Source organism: Balaenoptera borealis (assembly GCF_965194805.1).
Source record: "Balaenoptera borealis genome assembly, chromosome: 1".
In the NCBI taxonomy this organism is placed as follows: Eukaryota; Metazoa; Chordata; class Mammalia; order Artiodactyla; family Balaenopteridae; genus Balaenoptera; species Balaenoptera borealis.
The window spans coordinates 41,550,980-41,572,520 of NC_138860.1; the positions used below are offsets into that span (position 1 = coordinate 41,550,980).

At 38.0% G+C, this 21,541-nt stretch overlaps 2 protein-coding genes across 14 annotated transcripts in view; one reads left to right on the forward strand and one right to left on the reverse strand.

The window, feature by feature from the left end:
* NSL1 (NSL1 component of MIS12 kinetochore complex) overlaps positions 1–5,786 on the reverse strand; it is a gene marked incomplete at its 5' end in the record, with an annotated part of 83,669 nt that extends 77,883 nt beyond the window's left edge. For all 5 annotated transcript variants that reach the window (XR_014247026.1, XM_082400514.1, XM_082400512.1 and 2 more), the window contains 2 exons: positions 3,552–3,630; positions 5,487–5,786. Coding sequence is in view for 4 of the 5 variants with exons in the window: in XM_082400514.1 (XP_082256640.1) it covers positions 3,552–3,630; positions 5,487–5,786 (379 nt within the window). The remainder of the gene's footprint in view (positions 1–3,551; positions 3,631–5,486) is intronic.
* A 12-nt stretch (positions 5,787–5,798) lies between these two features.
* On the forward strand, positions 5,799–21,319 carry TATDN3 (TatD DNase domain containing 3). 9 transcript variants are annotated; one of them, XM_082400585.1, is made up of 10 exons: positions 5,799–5,936; positions 7,624–7,656; positions 8,581–8,654; positions 8,871–8,955; positions 13,132–13,194; positions 14,109–14,218; positions 14,383–14,438; positions 15,278–15,390; positions 17,353–17,451; positions 20,379–21,319. In XM_082400585.1, the coding sequence occupies exons 1-10, from the start codon at positions 5,871–5,873 to the stop codon at positions 20,520–20,522; spliced, it is 843 nt and encodes a 280-aa protein (XP_082256711.1). In that variant the 5' UTR covers positions 5,799–5,870; the 3' UTR covers positions 20,523–21,319. The 9 variants fall into 9 exon arrangements, with proteins under 9 accessions (XP_082256711.1, XP_082256712.1, XP_082256713.1 ...); XM_082400586.1 differs by having other exon boundaries at positions 17,371–17,451; XM_082400587.1 differs by having other exon boundaries at positions 17,374–17,451.
* The last annotated feature ends 222 nt before the right edge of the window (positions 21,320–21,541 follow it).

Below are 21,541 nucleotides of genomic sequence, written 5' to 3' on the forward strand. Positions count from 1 at the left end.
TCTTCCCTATATTTTAATTTATTATTTAAAAAGTTCAATCACTAGCCTGAAAGGAATATTGTTAACTATTTCACAATCAGTTTAAAAAAACAAGTCTCCCAGCTAAATCTTCCATGTAGAGAAGAAAACGGTTTCTTAGCGCCACCTAATGATAAAGCTACAAAACTGAAATGTATAAATTTGAGCAGGGAAGAACTTGTCATTAATCTAACAAACATGTACTGTGTGCCAAGCCAAGTATTGAAAACATAGTGATGAGAAAAAATATATATAATCGCTGCTCTCAAGGAACTTATCTTTTAATTCTTAAATGTGTCAGGTCCGGCCTTCTGAATTCAAGTCCTTTCAGGGTAGAAGGGCAGGGAGGAAGTTGGTTTCATTTGCACATTCATTCATTCTTTTATTCATTCACTCATTTGCACAATGATCTCAATGAACAAAACAGACAAAAACCTCTGCCCTTGTGAAGCTTACTTATTGATTCTATGTATTAGATCAGACACAGATCCTATTAATTCTACCTGCTAACATCTCTTGAACCCATCCTCTTCTCTCCTTTCTTAGGGTAAGTCTTCGCCACCTTTTGGTGTATTACTGCAATAACGTACTAAGGTCTTAGAGGTTCTCCCTTGAATTTCTCCCTTCTCCAATCTGTCCCCCACACAGCCAACAGTTAGCTTTCTAAAACACAAGCCTTTTCTTGTTATAGTAGTGCACCCTTATCTGTGGTTTCACCTTCCGCAGTTTCAGTTACCCACGGTCAACCATGGTCTGAAAATATTACATGGAAAATTTATAAGTTTTAAATTGTGCACCATTCTGAGTGGCATGATGAAAACCTCGTATCATCCTGCTCTGTCCCACCCAGGACCTGAATCATCCCTTTGTCCAGTGTATCCTGCCCATTAGTCACTTGGTAGCCATTGCTGCAGTATCGTGATGCTTGTTTTCAAGGAACCCTTATTTTATTGATACTTAATAATGGGCCCAAAGCACAAGAGTAGTGATGCTGGCAATTCAAATATGGCAAAGAGAAGCTGTAAAGTGCTTCCGTTAAATGAAAAGGTGAAAGTTCACAACTTAATAAAGGAAAATAATTGTATGCTGAAGTTGCTAAGATCGACAGTAAGAATAAATCTTCCATCCATGAAATTGTGAAGGAAAAAGAAATCTGTGCTAGCTTTGTGGTCGTACCTCAAACTGCAAAAGTTACAGCCACATTGCATGATAAGTCCTTCGTTAGGATGGAAAAGACATTAAATTTGTACAATAAGATATTCTGAGAGTGAGGGAGAGAGATCACATTCACATAACTTTCATTACAGTGTATTATTATAATTGTTCTATTTTATTATGAGTCATAGCTGTTAATCTCTTGCTGCGCCTGATTTCTAAATTAAACTTTATCATAGATATATATAGGATGGATAAACAACAAGGTTGTACTGTATAGCACTGGCAACTATATTCAATATTCTGTGACAAACCATAATGGAAAAGAATATGAAAAAAAATATACATATATATGTATAACTGAGTCACTTTACTGTACAGAAAAAATTAACACAACATTGTAAATCAACTGTACTTCAATAAAATTTTTTAAAAAATAGTAGATACAGGGTTTGGTACTATCTGAGATTTCAGGCATCCACTGGGCGTCCTGGAACACATCCCCCCTCAGATAAGAAAGGACTACTGTAATTTTACTTTAAAAACCTTCACCAGCTTCCTATTACCTACAGGATAAAGTGCAGATTCCTCAGCATATCCTACAGGGCTTTCTGTGATCTGATCCCAACTTATCTTTCTGGCCACATCTGTCATTAGTTTTCCCAATTCACTGCTGACATTCTGCAAACATATCACTCCTTTGTGCCTTTGCATATGCTTTTCTCTTTGCTTCAAATGTCCTTCCTACCTCCTTTCTGTCTAGCACACGCTTACTTATTAAATGCATTTCCTTTAACAACAACCTACTCTGTTACATCTTCTCCCACTTCCTAAAGAGTAATAGTGATTCTTTGTCCATTTCCTTTCCTTAATGATGAGCTCCTAAATGGTAAGAACCATATCTTTTCATCTATTTCCTGGAATTTGGCATAGTGTCTGGCATTTATCAAGTGCCCTTGAAAGAAGGTAAAAATGTAGTATTCTCAACTATTTCCCCTCAGAGTTATAAGGGGGAAAAGGGATAGAGAATATCCACACTTCAGAGCCATCCACCCAGGCTGCCAACCTGTCAGAAAATACATGGTAATCTATAAACTGATGAATCATATTGCTGAAGGCAGTCTGGACCAAACAATAAAGCAATTCCAAAGTGACTTCAAAGAACAAGAGTCAGATAAACACACAGTAGAAGCTGTGTAGTTTGAAAATACTCCTAGGTGATTCTGATACACTGCCCCTCCCCCACTAATTGGCAATCACTCATAGTATCTGGAAAATCTGATGTTATTTTTTCCATTTTAATATATAAACCGGAAAGTGAACTTTGGTGACTTTGAAGAGGATTAATGCCGAGGATTAAAGAGTGAAGTCTTCTGGGCAAAGAATTATCTTAATGTTGAGGAGAAAAATTATAGCCACAGAGAATTACTTGATGGGCTTGGAATAAACTCAAGGGTATAAGTGGTTAATCTGAACAGCTAGCAGTGATATCAATCTATGCTGGTCAAATCTCCATACTATCACCATGGGGACCAACAAGACACTCCAGTCCTCTTACCGGGGCAGCCCTTCTCCTGGACATTGCTGGAGAGTTCTGCCTCTCTTCCCACACTGATCATTCTTTTTCTACTACATTTTTACCTTCCTACACTGACCATTTTCTATTAAAACTTTTATTTCTTTAGATATGTCAACATCATTAGTTAGGGTACAATCTAGTCTGCTCTAGACGAGGAAAATATTCTGTTTTATTAAGGAGGTTTCTACAAATACTGACCTCATCCTTTACATGGTACTTTTATAGCTTAACTTCACATTTCTAAGAGCACTTCACTATCTACTCAAAGGATCACTTGTAAAAATACAACTTGATTTATAAAGTATTAAGCATAGGGACTCTCTGGACCTGTTTCTTCATCTGGGGATAGTTCTACAGTATTTTCCAATAAGCTACTGACAAGGGTACTTTTGAAGTTTAATCAGATGAAAGTCTTGTTGGGAATGCCAGATAGTATATATCAATATAAAGGATCACAGTAACCACTACGTTGCTTGCCTCAGCTTATGACCTCAATAGTCTTCTAGATTAGTTTTCTCTTTTTTCCAGCAAAGGAACTCTTCCACTAAAGGAATTTTAAAAGAAGTGACACTGAAAATGGGGATTAAGAATTAGCACTCAAAATAAAACTAGAGGGAATTCCCCGGCGGTCCAGTGGTTAGGACTCCGCACAGGTTCGATCCCTGGTTGGGGAACTAAGACCCTGCAAGCCTCGCAGCACGACCAAAAATACAATAAAATAAAATAAAATTAATAAATAAAACTAGCCACAAAAATAACTCAGAAATGAATGACAGAGGGACAAAGCGAAATCACATACCCATAAAGTAATTGTCTGAAGCTTCCTGCCATGCTTGCCCATTAATGCTGACATTCTCTTGCACAGCTGATTCAAAAGTCTGCAATAAAGTCACAATAGTCAAGTCATTGAAAATAACTTTAAATACCGAACTCAAACATTTTGGCACAATAACAATTTCAGAATTTGTGATAGAGAATATTAAAAAAAGTAGCAGGGGCTTCCCTGGTGGCGCAATGGTTAAGAATCCGCCTGCCAATGCAGGGGACACGGGTTCGAGCCCTGGTCCAGGAAGATCCCACATGCCTCGGAGCAACTAAGCCCGTGCGCCACAACTACTGAGCCTGCACTCTAGAGTCCGCGTGCCGCAACTACTGAAGCCCGCTCACCTAGAGCCCGTGCTTTGCAACGAGAGAAGCCACCGCAATGAAAAGCCTGCACACTGCAACAAAGAGCAGCTCCTGCTCGCCACAACTAGAGAAAGCCTGCGCACAGCAACAAAGACCCAACGCAGCCAAAAATAAATAAATAAAATTTTTTAAAAAAAGAATGCATATATAAAACTGAATCACTGCTGTACAGTAGAAATTAACACACTGTAAATCAACTATACTTCAATAAAATAAATTTAAAAATAACTATCACAAAAAAGAATGTGATAATACTATATTATGTGGTTTTAGATAAAGAGATATCAACATAATTAAAGTCTCTGCCTTTTATCTGCTCTCTTAATTATAGTAAAACAAGTTAATTCCCTTGGTAGTTTCACACCTTTTATCTTCTAATCCACTTTCTCATCCATTAAATAAGGTATAATAGGTTAAGCCAAGTTCCTCTTTTTTGTAAGGTAATTAAATGTTCTAAGCACCTTAGCACTTCCTAGAAAGGGGTAAATTCTAAGATCATTACACAACAAAACAGTCTTCTCCCAAGAAACTACTAAAAATGTCCTCAGGTATGTCTCTATTCTTCCCTTGCTTGCAAGGAGAGAATGATATGAGAGCCAGTGTACACAACACTGGAATATAGAATCACAACCCAGGGAGTGTTCATTCTTCAGCCATTTAACCTTTATTTTGGTTGCACTGTGGTCATTCACACTCAAAACTGTACTGCATTATAAGCATTTTAACTTTTTTTCCTGAATATAAATAGATTGTGTGCTTCCTTTTGACAGGCACAAATCCCTCAATTTGTTGTGTCTTTCCCCAAAAAACTATCTTCTTCAGGGCTTTGCAAAATATTTAAGAAAGGAAGGGGAAATGTATTATAAGGGCCAGTGTGTGATCTTACTGAAGTTTATAAGCAAGACAGCTTCCTTATCTACTTTAGGCTTGTAGGGAAAAAGTTTTCGCTCTCTTCACAAGATGTTCTAAAACAAACAAAAGGAAAGACCAAAAGCTAGCCTGGTGACTGACTGACTGACTGACTTCCAAGATTACCCTCTCCTAGAGAATTTCGCAGAGTCTTTGTCTGCACCTTCCAATAGGGGAGCAACTAGCCACTTGATGGCTGCTGAGGCCTTAAAATGTGGCTAGTAGGAAAGGAGATGAGCTGTAAGTTTAAGACAGATTTGAAAAGCTTAGTATGAACAAAAGAATGTAAACTATCTCGTTCATTTAACTATCTCGTTCATTTTTAAATTGTTACAAGTTAAAACGATATCTTGGACATGGTTAAATAAATGTTATTAATTTCACCTACTTTTTCTTACTTTTAATTCCAAGTTACATACATGGCTTGCCTTGTATTTTCTATCGGACAGCACTGGTCTAAGTAATTAACAATACCCAGCAGCCTCTAGCATCTACTTCGTTCCCTCCCGTGTCCCGGGCTGCTTCTAACCAAGCGTGGGGCACCGTTAACTCTGCCGAAGCCTGCTGTGCGCTCTTTCTGACCACTGAGACCGGGGGTGTGGAGACAGGGGGTGATAAGACAAGACTGGGCCCGTACCCACTGCGCATCTCGCAGCACGGGCTCCCGAATCTCCTCTGGCAGCGCGTCCCCCAGCTTTTGCACGAAGCAGCCGCACAGTTCTAGCATTTCCGTCACGGCCCGCTTCGAGGTGCAGCGCACCCGGAAGTCTTTTCGGGAGGTGGCAAAGACCGAGGCTCCATCGTCTGTCCCGGCCACTCTCTCCACGTCCCGTGGAGGAGAAAGGGCCACCGACTCAGCCCCCTCCATTTTTCCAACTTGAATTGTGGGCGGGAACTCTGGGAGCGGAAGAGCTGGTTCCCCGGGAGGAAGGAGCATACGTCCGGCCGGAAACTCGGTCCGCAGCAGCAGCGTTCCGCCTGAGGCTCCGCGGGGAGGTCGAGAGATTCAGTGGCTGCGGCGATGGGGGCGGTGGGCGTAGGGCTGGTGGACTGTCACTGCCACCTCTCCGCCCCGGACTTTGACCACGTATGTGAGGGCGAGGTCGGGCCCGTGGGAGCAGGGAGGCCCCCATCCTTTCCCTTCAGACTACCCTTGTTCTCCTCCCTTAGAGCGAAGCTCCAAATCCTGCCAGGCCCCCGTCTGTGGTCCTGTGCGACTTGCTCCTTACTCCCTATTTAATCTCACTCAGAATGATTTTTTTTTTCCCATCCCGAATATCCATAAGCCCTCTATCTCCACTTGGCTTTTATTTGCTGTTACCGGCTACTGGAGTCCTTCCCCCTACCCCGCCTTGGCCCGGCTGTTTATCCTACCAGCCTCTCAGCTCCGGGCAGAGAATCCGCTTTCCCCAGGACGCCGTCCGCGAAACTCGGGCTCACTCCCGCACGCCGCGTGCTCCAGTTCTACAGGGGAGCGAAGCAAACAAAAACCAGCGCGCGCACACACACACGTAATTTCAAGGTGTTTTACCCGCTACATTGGAAACTAGAGGCTAATAATAAAGAAGAGCGGGGTCTATTTTAGGGGAAAAACCTATCAAGAGGTGAAGCTTAAATTGGTGCTGGAAAGACCAAGCGGTGAGTGCATGGTGGTGAGGAAAGCAGGCGCGTTGCAGGCCTCCAGACAAGACAGAATTTGGACATTCAGGCTACCGAAAGGCTGGGTGGAGCCTGATGAGCTAAACAGAGAGACGCTTAAAACAAGACCGAAGAGGTTTGCAGAGGATTCGTGAGGCAGGAGTTCGCATTTCATTAGAAGCACAATGGGGATCCAGTAAAGGGCTTTGTTTTTTAAGGAGAGAGACAAGATCTGATAATCCATTTTAAAACCATTTTGCTGATGTGTGGCTAATGGACAGAGGAGAACAAGAATGGAAGCTAGAAGACCAGCTTGGAAGCTTTTGCAGTATTTAGACTAAAGATAGTGGTTGCAGGGGAGTTTGAGAGAAGCAGATGGATTCAAGGTATATTTTAGAGATAGAATCTGTAGTACATGCTCAGAGGAATTGGATGTGGAAAGAGAGGGAAAGGGAGAACTTGAGGATGCTGTAGAGAGGTGGTGGTGCTGAGATGAGGGAAAACTGAGGTTGGAGAGGGCAGGCAGAAAGAATAGGTTTGTTGAGGAGAAAATAGTTATGTTCCACACATGTTGAAAACTAATATCCATCCAAGTGGAGATGTCATATGGTCATTTTAAAATGTGAATCTTGGGTTCAGGACAGATTTATAGGCTGGAGATAAAAACTGGGTACTCATTAGCATAATGAGTATAGTAATAAGAGTACTTAAGGTGAGTCAGAGAGAGAAGCATAGGGTTCTGAAATCAGATAGAGAAGAGAGAGCCAGTCAAGGAGACTGAAAAGTAGCAGCCAGCTAGAGAGGAGGATTTGCAGAAGCCAAGAGTGGAAAATATTTCAAGAAGGAAGGAGTGGACAAGTGAGGAGTTTCTAGTGCTGTTGAGGGGTAGAGTAGGAGGACAGAGAAGTGTCTTTTATATTTGACAATAACAGTTTCTGTTTTAGTAGAGTGGGAACAGAAGCCACACTTTACTGAGAGAGTAAATGGGAGGTAGGGTCAGCATAGGCTCTTCACATTCCACCACCCTGTTCCTTGCCATCATTGTCATTCTTTATGGTGCCTCAACTACATTGATATACACAGCCAAAGGACACTTATCCATCTAAAATGATTGTGATTACTTATGTTTATTTTAGGATCTGGATGATGTGTTGGAGAAAGCCAAGAAAGTAAGCCAATACCTATAATTGCCCTTTTTTTGGTTGTCTTTATTTTCCTCCTAATTTTGATCTAAAACAGCTTGAAATTTAGTTATACTATGTTGTTGTTACTTCAATAATAATAAGTTAATAATAAACAGCATTTATTGTTTACTATGTGCCAGGCACTGAGCTAAGCCCATCCTGTACATTATCTCATTTAATGTTTCACAGCAATCTTCTGAGGAAGCTACTATTTTATAGCCAACCGTTACCCATTTTATAGATGTGGAAACTAAGGCCTAGAGATTAACTTGTCCAAAGACACACCACTAGTAAGTGATGTAGACAAGATAGTCTGAATCCAAAACACATTCCCACAGCCACCATGCTTACCAGCAATATGGAACAAATTGGTCCATCTGTCAGTTCTTGAATTAACATTATTCTGGAGATCTTGGAGAAATTATAAAAGTTTTCTGAAACAGTTTGATTTGTGTGGGGAAAAAAATTATTAATCTGTGAAAGTGTTTATGAAGTTAGCATTTTGTGGTCTTCCCCAAAAGTGATAGTCAGAAATAGTTGCCATTTTTACATACAGCCATCTTTCACTGTGGCAGCTTAATTAGGAGTATGGGGTTTGGAGTTACACAGGGCTAGTGATCTTGGGCAAGTTATTTGACTCCATCCAAAACTCTGTCTTTTGATCTATACAGTGGATTACAGCAATGCCTATGTCATAGGAGTATGTAGATTAAATGGGGGGTAATATTTATATTCACTGAACGTAATACCTGAAACATAGTAACTACTCAGTGATAGCTATTATGATTATATTGATGGAGTGTGAGTGAGCAAGGATAACTAAAAGCACAGAAAACTTTAAATTTTTATTTAATTATATTGGATGTATATTGTTTGAGACTCTAACTATTCTATTCATTTTTGTTGCAGGCCAATGTTATGGCTCTTGTGGTGGTTGCTGAACATTCAGGAGAATTTGAAAAGATTATGCAGCTTTCAGAAAGGTGTTACTTCTCATTAAGAATTAGAAAGAGTTGCTAGTAAGGATGCAGTTATGATGTCATATTTATAATATCAAAGATCATCAGTTTTTAAAGAGAATGAGAAGAAAAACAATCACATTAACATAGCCCTAAAAAAATTCTTTCCTACTTGTTCTTCAGAGTAACTTTGTCTCCTAGTCTAATATTCTGCTTTCTTAATTCGTTCTACATTTTTAGGTATAATGGATTTGTCCTGCCATGCTTGGGTGTTCACCCAGTTCAGGGAGTTTCACCAGAAGACCAAAGAAGTGTCACATTAAAGGTAACAGTCTTATAAAACAAGAACCATAAAAAATCATAATATCTTTTGACCCAGTACCCCTCCTCTTTCAAATTAATATTATAAGGCAATAATCCAAAAGAAAGAAATTCTATCTTCTTTCACAAAGATGTTTGCTACAGCAGTTACTTGAAATAGGGAAAAAGTGGAAACAGCCTAGAGGTTAGGAAATAAATAAATAACTAGTTAACTTATACAGTGTTAAATATAATGCTACAATGTTAAATATAACTATAGAAAGTGTGGATTATAAGGTTTATGTAGCAACATGGAAAATGTTTACAGTATAGTGTAGGGAGACAAGCAGGATACCAAATGGTTTATTCACTGTGACATCCATGTAAAAATATATTCTATAAGGAAAAGACTAGAGAGAAAAGTACAGAAATTATACTCGTTGTGATGGTCTGGTAGAGTTATAAGCACCTTGTTTTCATATTTTTTATCATGTTGTCATATTGCTTTGGCAAAAAAAAGTGATAAAATATCCAGAAAAAGAAAGATACAAATTCATAGATGTGGTATTATAAGGGAACAGATGAGTTCAAGTACATAGTGTCTTCTTTGAACATTGAACTATCCCTATAGGAGTGCTCTTGATCTGTTAAACTGCATTACTTTTATACCCTCTCTAAAAAAATTCCTACCCACAAGATCTCACTGACTCACAGTAGTCAGTATGTCTTATATTTCAGACTTGTCTCCTGACTCAGCATCAGGGAGATGCACAGTTTCCTGAGTGCTTTATTACATAATGAGATTGAAAGCCCCATGTTGAAGAAGTAAAGACTTTTTGTTATCTATGAATAAATTAAGATATGAAGACTATCATTTTTTATAATAATAAATCTGTATTCCTACATTAGGATACCCGAGGTAGTTCTACTTATTTTGAAACAAAATTACTTTTAATTCACTTCAGGTAAAAATAAATATCCTGTAGATTTCCTGAGTTGTTGATATGATAAAATTAGCTAAATTGCCAGAGAGTTGCAATTCCCAAAATGTTGGGGATGATAGCAGGACAGTGTTTCTTTCATTTATGTAGAGATTTATACTAATAGTCCTTCATTTCAGTAGTCAGTCAACAAGTGTTTAGTGAGCATGTACTATATTTCAAACACTGTTCTAAGCACTATAGAGTAAAATCCCTCTCACAGAAGCCAGATTCTGGATTGGGGAAGGCAGTCAATAATTAGATACATGAACTAAGTGCTTTAAAGGCAATGAAACAAGATTATGTGATGGGGATTGTGTATGCTGGTTTTTAGATTGTGTAGTCAAGGAAGGCCTCTCTGAGGAGGTGACGTTTGAACTGCAACCTAAATGCAGTTGGCCATGCAAAGAGAGGGGTCAGAGTGTTGAAGGCAAAGGAAACAATGAAGCACAAAGGTCCTAAGGTAGTTACAAGTTTGATGTGGTCAAGAAATAGAAAGAGGACTGATGTGACTAGATGGAAGAGGAAGGAATAGTGAGGTCAGAGGGATTGGGCAGGGATCCCCAGTCACCTCATCCAGGGCCTTGTTGGATTGTAGTTTACATCAGTGGGGGATTTAAAGTAAGGAGAGACAAGATGTGATTTCTGTTTTGAAAAGATCCCCTTGGCAATGGTGTGAAGAATCAATTTTGAAGAGGGCAAAAAAGGAAGAAGAGAGAATAGTTAAAAGACTGTTGCAATAGTCCATGTGAGAAATGATGGTGGATTGGACCAGAGTGGTAGCAGTGGAGATGAAGAGAAGGGAGTGGATTTGGCATATTTTTGGCATGAATGTAGAACTGATAGGACTATTTAACTTACAAAACTAAATAAAATACCAACAACATACAGGTAAATCTAGATTCTCAAAGCAGACAGGAACTCAGCAAATCTCAAGATAACCCTCTGGAAAAGACCAGAGTTAAGCAGTTTTGTTCCTGATGTGCTTGTAGTCGCCACAATAGTTTAGTTTTCCCATCGTGGTTAGATTACAAGCTCCTACCATGTGGTGCAAAGGTAGGTTGTACAATAGTAAGTATTCATTAAATTACCTTGGTTTATAAAATGAAAATTGCCTAGCATCACACAAATCTTTCAGCATATTCCTGAATTAACTCATTCAATAAATATTATTACCAGGCAGAATTTAAGCCCTGGGATACCCTGGGGAATCACAATTCACTGTCTACAAGCTACTGCCCCCTCCAGGCAGGGCATGTGCTGTCCAGTTGGCTCCTGTCCCTGATTAACCCACTTCACTCATTTCGGTTACACGCCTGACCCCTGTTCTAAAGGTTCTGAAGACTAAACATTTTCTTTCATAAAAAAATCAATTCTAATTATTTTAAATCATTCAGAATAAATCTCATCTCCTCCCTCCCCTTTGCCCTTCCTTCTTCCATTCTTTCCTTCTCTCTCCTTTCTTCTTTCAATAGCATAGTGGAAACAGCATGGGCTTTGAAGTCAGAGAGACTTGGCCTACTGGCTTCTGTGATCTGTGGCACTTAACTTTGCCAAGTCTCAATTTCCTCATTTGTAAATCATGAATAATTATTTAGTTGTAGTATTCCCAGTCATAGAGTATAGAGGTATAGGATATTTTAAAACCCCACAATAGAACCATTAGCTGTTAAAGAACTTGAAACTTTATGGAGGAAGTGGGAATAGAACTGAAGTCAGATTTAGACCTATGAATGTCCTTATAGATATTTTTACATCTATTAAAATGATAAAGACCACACATACATTTACACGTATTGAATCTGTGATATGAATTATATTAATTTCTATTTACTATACCTGACTTGCCAGAAACTTCCAAAATATTTCATGAGGAATTGGAACAGTCTCATTGTAAATTTATTTTGCTTCTTTTTATAGATCCCACAGACACACAGTAGTTTGGATGTTTGATATGGAAAATCTTTGCCTGACACTTTGACCTACTCAGCTATTGCCAGACATCTTCTCTGGTATTTAGGGTTATATACTCTTAGCTCCACATGACAATATTAATTCTTCATTGAGTCTACTGGAATGTCTAAGGCCTTGATTTAGCCTTCCTCATCTTCTTTTCTCTCTCTTGAGGTATAATTATAAAATCTCCTCTTCTTCCTCTATCATATGGTTTACCTTCCTTTTCTTAATTCTCCCTTGTTCTGATTATCCTCACTAGAAGTACCTTGAATTTACATATTCTGAGACTAAAATCCTAGACTTAAAATATCTAGAAGCAAATTTTCCATGTATTTGTCTTTCCCTTGTCTTAAAGGGATCCCTCACAGGGGGATTTCTTTTTAAGTGGAAATAGTAATATGGAAACTAACAGTACACAGTTACTTCAGTAGTTGGCAAACAACATATTTGTGATATTTAGTATGTATATTTTTGAACCTTTAGGACAAAAGTAGGCTACACAGGACTATAACGACAAAAGAAATCAGTGAAAATAGTGCAAAGAATGTATGGGATTATCACTATTAAAAATTCACAAGCCATCAGTACCCTAAGAGGAGAACATAGCAGTGCACTCCCAAAAACTCACAAAGGTGACCACCTGGTGGCTTTCTTCTCTCTTGCTCAGCTATTCCAGGAAATCCAGTTCACTCCTCCTAAATGCCAGGAAATGCCTCCTAAACAGAAGGAAGGGTTTAAGCGGGAATCTTCGTAAGGAGTCATGTTCTTGGGACTTCCCAAGTGGTCCAGTGGCTAAGACTCTGCACTCCCAATGCAGGGGACCCGGGTTCAATCCCTGGTCAGGGAACTAGATCTCACATGCCACAACTAAGAGTTTGGCTGCCGCAACTAAAGATTCCGCATGCCACAACTAAAAGATCCCGCATGCCCCAATGAAGATCCCGCACGCAGCAGTGAAGATCCTGTTATGCTGCAACTATGACCCGGCACAGCCAAATAATAAATAAATAAATAAATATTTTTTAAAAAAGGAAGTCATGTTCTTGTAACCTAAATGGATGTGGGATGTTTGTACTCAAATTTCCAGACAGAAGTACTCACCATTACAGAAGGATTACATTCTTAGTTCCTCAACTGGTTAAAGGTATTGACTATGTAAAGGACCCAGTATAGCATAGTGCCTGGCATATAATAGGTGTTTATACAAAGCCTGTAAAATACCCTTCTCCTTCTATTTTAATAAATTTACTTTTTTTTCATCCTAGGATTTGGATGTAGCTTTGCCCATTATCGAGAATTATAAGGATCGATTGTTGGCAATTGGAGAGGTAAATACCCACTAGCTGATCAAATGATTTCTAATCCAGACTTTCATGTGATAGATGAAAATAGTCCTTAATTCAGTATTGGTGACTATAACAGACTTGGATAATTATGTTCACCCTGTTCAGCTGAATAATAATTTGTCAGTACTTCCTCAATAAGCAAAAGCACTTAGGGATAAAACAATAGAAGCCTCCCCATGGGCTTATGTTAATGGAAGAAAACTATTAACATTTCAATATACTTTGCTCTTTTTTTCCTTTTGCTTACATAGGGTTATGTCTCTGGTTAGTTAAAATAGTATATACAAGCATACTTTAAATAGGTTAGAGTTTATAATTAAAGAACATTTTTTATTAAATAATTTACAGTTGTGAAACATCTTATCACTTGGTAATTCCACTTATAATTAAAGATAAAAGATAAGAATAGCACTTATATTCAGAATCTAGGTTATCGCGATGCATGCCAGAATAGAATCCAGGGAAGCAGTCATTTATAATCTTCAGTGTCCAATGTGGTTACCACATGCAGCTGTTGAGCACTTGAAATGTGACTGGCCCAAATTGAGATGTGCTATCAGGATAAAATGCACTGAGGATTTCAAAGTCTCAGTACCTCAAAAAAAGAATGTAAAATAACTCAATTTTTTTTATTGATTATGTGTTGATATAATAATATGACTATATGATAATATTGATAATGTTTTAGATATAGTGGGTTAAATATATTATTAAAATTAATTTCACCTGTTTCTTGTTAGTGTTTTTAATGTAGCTACTGGAAACTGTAAGGTTGTGTATGTGGCTTGTGTGTATGGCTCCCATTATATTTCTCTTGGATGGTACTGCTCCATAATATGTCTTTTGGGATTCATTAAACCATAAACATGTAATTCTGTTTTATTTTTCTGTTATAGGTTGGACTAGATTTCTCCCCCAGAATTGCTGGCACTGATGAACAGAAGGAAGAGCAAAGACAAGTCCTAATCAGACAGGTCCAATTAGCCAAAAGACTAAATTTGCCTTTGTAGGTTAATTATCATCTTTCTATATTAATAGTTACAGAGCAAATTAAGTAATGATTCTCCTGAAATTGAGCTCTACTTTTCTTTTTCTCTGAATTGCTTTAATATAACAAAAATAATAATTTCATATTAAGTACTCAAAAGGAATTTTTTTGTTGTTTACCAGAAATGTTCACTCACGTTCAGCTGGAAGACCCACCATCAGCCTCTTAAATGAGCAAGGTATTTAGGTTCCTGAGAAAAATGTGCCTAATGTTTAAGTTTGACAATTCCAGTCCATATTCTCATAGAACAAGCCATGCTTTACTTGATTTCTTAAAGGGAAGGGAATGGGTCAAGGGTAGAGATGGAAATCAACTAAGATGGTTTTGCAAGTCAGCCTACTATTTACAAGGTTTTCAGTGTGATTATGATGTTTATCAGGCCAGGATAAAGCAAATGAAAAATTGGATCAAGTAACTTTAATGACTTAATTTAAAAATTAGCAGCTCCAACATTTTAATCAGCTTGTGTGAGAGAGGAAAAAACAAAGCAAAGAAGGGTGATCACATTGAGTTACTGTTTTGCATGTTTTATGGCTGCTGCTTTAGAAAATGGTATTATACAGATTGTGGCCATCTTATATAAAATGCACTGTCATCTTCACTGCCATCCTTTAAGAACTGGAGATGGTTTTTGTGAAACTAACTCTGAGTGTTGAATTTGTGAGTCATTTATTTTCTCATTTCTTCTTTCACTAACATCCTTCTTAAGGACAATTTGCTTAAAAACCTATTAGGAACAATAATTTGACAGTTCAGAAACTTTTGGAGAAGATTTGATGGTATAGGAAGTTTAAATAATTGCTCAGTTGTATTTATTAATTTTATTCTGAAGATTAAGAATTTACTATATTTTTATTCTACTGGTTGAACACTATATGTTTATCTACTCTTTAGAAATCATAGAACCTTATAGTGACCGACATTTACTTAAAATCTGTGTTGTTCAATTTGATTGGTGGGAAAACCTCTCATTAAGGAAATAAAATGGAACTGTGATTTATCTTTAATTTTTGAGAGGTGCTGACAAAGTGTTGCTGCATGCATTTGATGGTCGGCCATCTGTAGCCATGGAAGGAGTAAAAGCTGGGTACTTCTTCTCAATTCCTCCTTCTATCATAAGAAGTGGACAGGTAAATTCTTTCATTAAACCTCATTTTACACTTTGTGAAATATACTTTAAAATATGAACTTTTATTAATACTTGTGATACTATTCTGGTTTCATTGCAAAAATTAATCTTAGGTCCCTATCTCATACTTACATAAAGAGTAACTCAAAAGTGGATCAAAGACCTAAGTATAAGAGCTAAAATTATAAAACTCTTAGAAGAAAACAGATCTAAATCTTTGTGACCTTGGATCAGGCAGTGGTTTCTTAGCTATGACACCAAAGGCACAAGCAACCAAAGAAAAAATAGATAAATTGGATATCATCAAAGCAAACTTCCACTCACAAAAAATTGGGCAGCTCATGCTCAAAAGACCTGAACTTCTGATAGCTTTCAGAAAAGGGATTTTAAAGGCAGTGTGAGGGAGGAGGCTGCAGGGTATGTGAGCAGCTTGTGCTCAGTTCTCGAATTGGTTGGCATCAAGGTGAAGTTTTGAGCATCATCAATCTTCTGGTTTCAGCTGGTCTGGGGTCTACATGCTTGAGGTCAGCAGTTTCCATCTGGTGAGAGTCTGCTTCCTGTAACAACAGCTTAGGAGTGTGTGTCAGGCCTCTATCTATAACTTTCAGAGAACTGGGAATTTGGTGACTCTGCTATGTGGCGAATTCATAGTCTAAGTTGTTACCAGTTTTCCAACCCAACAGCTATTCATTGCTCCTACATCTTCACATTTCCTAATCACTAACTCTTTTTTTTTTTTTTTTTAATTTATTTTATTTATTTATTTTTGGCTGCGTTGGGTCTTCCTTGCTGCGTGCGTGCTTTCTCCAGTTGCGGTGAGCGGGGGCTACTCTTCGTTGCGGTGCGTGGGCTTCTCATTGCGGTGGCTTCTCTTGTTGCGGAGCACGGGCTCTAGGCGCACGGGCTTCAGTAGTTGGGGCACGAGGACTCAGTAGTTGTGGTTTTTGGGCTCTAGAGCGCAGGCTCAGTAGTTGTGGCGCACGGGCTTCGTTGCTCCGCGGCACGTGGGAACTTCCCAGACCAGGGTTTGAACCCTTGTCCCCTGCATTGGCAGGCGGATTCTTAACCACTGTGCCACCAGGGAAGCCCCCTAATCACTAACTCTTGAACCAGCCTTTTGAGACCCAGGGGAGGCCTGGGAGACTTAAAGCAAAAGCAGTTTACTTCAAAATACAGGGACACTGGGCCTTATATACGGTTTCAGGTGGAAAGTTCTAGAAATGTCAATTAGATCATGTTAATTGATAGTCCATGATTACTTTTATTTTTTCCTACTTTTATCATTTGTGGAGAAATTTCTTATTTACTTATTTATTTTTAAAATTTTATTTATTTATTTATTTTTGGCTGTGTTGGGTCTTCGTTGCTGCGTGCGGGCTTTCTCTAGTTGAGAGGAGCAGGGGCTACTCTTCATTATGGTGCACGGACTTCTTATTGGGTGGCTTCTCTTGTTGCGGAGCACGGGCTCTAGGTGTGCGGGCTTCTGTAGTTGTGGCAGGTGGGCTCAGTACTTGTGGCTCATGGACTCTAGAGTGCAGGCTTAGTGGTTGTGGCTCGTGGGCTTAGTTGCTCCATGGCATGTGGGATCTTCCCGGACCAGGGCTTGAACCCGTGTCCCCTGCGTTGGCAGGTGGATTCTTAACCACTGTGCCACCAAGGAAGTCACTCTTCCTTGGATCTTTCAGTAGGCATATGGTATCAGATGTTTGGGTTCTTGCTGGATGTTACCTCATTTTTTGCTCTTGGTTACTACTCTTTGGGTTCCTAGAGGCTTCGGATAATTTTTGGCAAAGAATGTTTCTTCTTAAATCTAACCATTAATGTAGAATGATGAGAACATAGTGAACATTTATTAATTGAGTATTAAAGCATGAATTTTAGATTCTTGCAGAGTAGTATGCATTGACATGTGGGTTTAATGCTCCTTATTTAATCTTTACTTCTCATGTTTTAAACTTACTAGCTTTCTCTTTTCTCTAAGAAGCAGAAGCTTGTGAAACAGTTGCCTTTAACTTCGATTTGCTTGGAAACAGATTCACCTGCACTAGGACCAGAAAAAAAGGTAAATGATTTTCTAATTTCTACATTATTTAGATTGTATCTTTTATTTGAACTACTTTCAGTTTAGCTGTGTTTCTCATTCCAGTGCAAATACAATGGGATCCTACTTTAATGCTAGGTTGAAAGGTTATATTGACTTAATTTCAAGTCTTTTGTAAATATGACTGTTGTGCTACAAAGAATATTATTTGATATGGGTCATGTCCTAATTTATGTAATATTGAAATCCAGACCAGTATAGTAAAAAGCTTAGTGTCTAGAGTCAGAAAGGCCTGGATTCAAATCCTGTCTCTGATACCCATTAGCTGTGTAACTTTGGGCAAGTTCCTTAATCTCTCTGAACTGTTTCTACATTTATAAAATGTAGGTAAAATAATAGTAAAATACTTTGAAGTATTACAGTGGGGATTAAATGAAGTAATGTATATGAAAGTGCCTAGTGTGTCTGGTATATAGTAGATGCTCAATAAATGTTTTTCTTCTTTTAATTAGCATGTTAAAATAAGCCTCAATTTCTTTCAGTACAAGGATGTATTGATATAGTCATAGATTTATTAATGTGATCTTTGCTGTGCATTTTGTTATTGTAGGCCACAAAGAATCATATTTTAAATATTGCTACCATTATAAATTATAATTATCTGAAAGGAAGACAGTAGTGCCTATTACAATCACCTACCACTGTGTAGCTTACTAAGTGCCCCTGACTGCCCATCAGAGCTGTCTCCATGCCTCCCAGATTCAGAGGACTGGCACTTGAGAGTAAGAGGTTTGGGAGCAGTAGCGATGTAATTGTTAATAAACTATGATTATTTGTAATTACATTATGATTATTTTGCTAATTAATGTCCAATTAGTTACATAATTTTATAAATCAGCTCTTGTAAGAATATAGAAGAGGAATGAGAGAATAGAGGATTATAACCACATTTATTTTCTTGTTTGAGTGTAGGACAGAATGGTACAAAATTGCCTTCCTGGTTAGTGTGAAATAGGATGAAAAAGACCTAGCTTTTTCACCCTAAACAGATATGAATTTCAAATGCTCTTATAACTCAGTTTTATGTTTGTATTTAGATGATTTGATAAAAATTGTGGGTTTCTGGCATAGTGCCTTACACATAGTAGGTACTCAAAAACATTTATTGAATAAATGAATTTTAAAACTGAGGAATTCCCTGGTGGTCCAGTGATTAGAACTCTGCACGTCCACTGCAGAGGAAGTACACAGGCACGGGTTCAATCCCTGGTCGGGGAACTAAGATCCTGCATGCCGCACAGCTCAGCCAAAAAGTAAAAATAAAAAAAAAAAACTGAATATGCTTTTTGTTAAGGAAAATGTGTTTGTTCTAGAAAAATAGAAAACCCAGAAAATCATAAGAAAATAGAACCATCTACCACTGAAAGGTTACCACTATAGTATAGTGGTTAAAAGCATAAACTCTGATGTCAGGTTGCACAGGTTTAAACCTCAACTGGGCTACTTACTCGCTGTTTAGGATCCCTTCTTATCTGTAAAAAAGGGATGCTAATAATAATAGTACCTATCTAACAGAGTTATTGTGAGGATTAAATGAGAAATTCCATGAAAACCTTAGAACAAAACCTTGCCTACAACAAGCACTAAATAAATGAAAGTGCTTATGTCCTTCCACACTTTTTTATGTCCATATATGTACACATAATATTTTTTTCATAAAAACAGGATTAGCCTCAACACATCATTTCATAACTTGCTTTTATGTGGTGAACACATGTAAATGTCAATAAATATACTTCTCCTCATCGTGTTTAATAAGTATATAAATTTTAGTGTGTGAATGTGCCACAATATATTTAACTTGATACTGTCATTTAGGTTGTTTGTTTCCAACACAGTACAGTTGACCCTTGAACAAGAAGCGCTTAGGGGTACCAACACCCTTCCCACCCCCCCCACCCCCACCCCATACCATGGAAAATACATGTCTGTCCACCCTCCACGTCTGCAGTTTTGGATCTGCGGATTCAGCCCTCATTTTCATGGTTCTGCATTCACAGATTCAACCACGCTTGGATTGTGTAGTACTGTAGTATTTATTGAAAAAAAAATCCATGTATAAGTGGACCCACACAGTTCAAAACCATGTTTTTCAGGGGTCAACTATATTATAAACAATATGATGAATGTCCTTGAACCTAAATCTTGGTGCACATTTTTCATTGTTTTCTTAGGCTACGTTATCAAGGTTATTTTTTAACCTTAACAGTTATTTTATTCCTCTGAACATTATCATCCTGAGTAGATAACTTAATAATAAAAACAATAATATATTTCATCAAATCTAAATGCCACTGATTGTAGATGTACCACTGTTTTGTGACCATTAAGGAAAAAAACACTACCAATTATACTTTCACATGCCACTGAATGTCAGTAAAATATATATCAATTTCAGAGATGTTAAGTTAGGGGAGAAATGCATCTTAAAATCAGTGAAATATGACTACATAATCTATGTAGTCTTCCAGACGCCATGGCATTACTTGAGTCAAACTGTAATGTAGCCTGTGAGGTGAAATGGCCAAGCAACCTTTGCAAGCACTCACTTGAGGAACAAACCAAAGGACAGTTAATTCATCAGTCAGGCAGGTCACCAAGTGTCCACTTTGTGCAGACTGCTTCATGTGCTAGGTGCTGGGACCTCGACTGGTAATACCCCAGGGCTCTTTTCAGGACCAGCATAGACTTACAGTTAATGTTGTAGCCTTAGCTTTCAAGCTGAAGCTCAGGGCCTTTTCCTCAGCTTCGCCTCACCCCCATTAAAAAAAAAAAAAGTGCTCATCAGTTGTTTTTACCAACTCATTTTCATCTCTTTTATCTACAGTCTTCAAGGATTGCTTCTCTTGAGTGTCATGTTTGATTAATGTCTGCTTTGTCTGTCTCAGGTACGGAATGAGCCCCAAAACATTTCCATTTCAGCAGAATATATTGCCCAGGTGAAAGGGATCTCAGTGGAGGAAGTTATAGAAGTGACAACACAGAATGCATTGAAACTATTTCCCAAGCTTCACTACCTGCTCCCGAAATAGCTTCATAACAAAATCAACTGTAGAGGGCACTGTTTGAGAAAAATAAATGTTCTGATGAAGAGTCTGAACTGAAGAAGCCATTGTATCGGGATTATAATTTTAGAGAAATATTTTTCTTAGAAGTAAAACTGGGCTTAGATCCTAAAACCCTGGGGTCTAATTCTACCTTGCACTGCTTTTCAATTAACGGAGTCCTAGCAGAAGATTGGGAAATACCACTGCTTCTTACTTTGCCCTGTTAAATAGAACCACCAAATGAACTGAAACCATTTCTTCTGGCAAGGGTGGCTCCCACAGGTAAGAAATAAGTGCTACTGTGATGGCATGGAATAGGCTAAAGTTTGATCCTTCACCACCTGTTTGATTTCCCACAGGATTTATCCAGTGAAAGGAGAGCGTCTAGTTTCTTATACTATCAGAAATCTTATCTTTTCTGGGTTTGCAAAATTGAACTTTTAGTACTTTGAATTATCTCTCATTTTAAGAGAAAAATGTGCAAGGTTTTTATATTGATCTTAAATTTTGACTTATAAAGCCCTGGTTCGTGCAATGACCATTAAATACCAAGCCCCACAGTTTAGTTAATAAATTGGTTTTAAGTTCCAGTCTGACTTTTGTCACATGTTTAAAATGTACATAGCTCTATTAAAAATGTATCTGACTTTTTTGCATGCAATAATATTTTATATTTTTAAGATTTAAAAATCTCTGGTATGAAAAGAGTCCAGTGGATGGTGGTGATAGTAGCACAACAGTATGAATGTGCTTGAAGCCATTAAACTATACCCTTAAAAATTCTTGAGATGGTAAATTTTATGTTATGTGTACTTTACCACAATTTTTTAGAAAAAATCTTATGTGTAGTTTACAAGGTATTGCGATCCATACCAAAACATGAGTATTTAATTTTGTTAAATTATATAAGCAGCAAATACTGGAAAAAGTACCTGCCAGAGAAATAAGTTAACTTCCTAAAAAGCCAAGTGATTTTACATAATCTTCAGTACTTTGAAATGAAT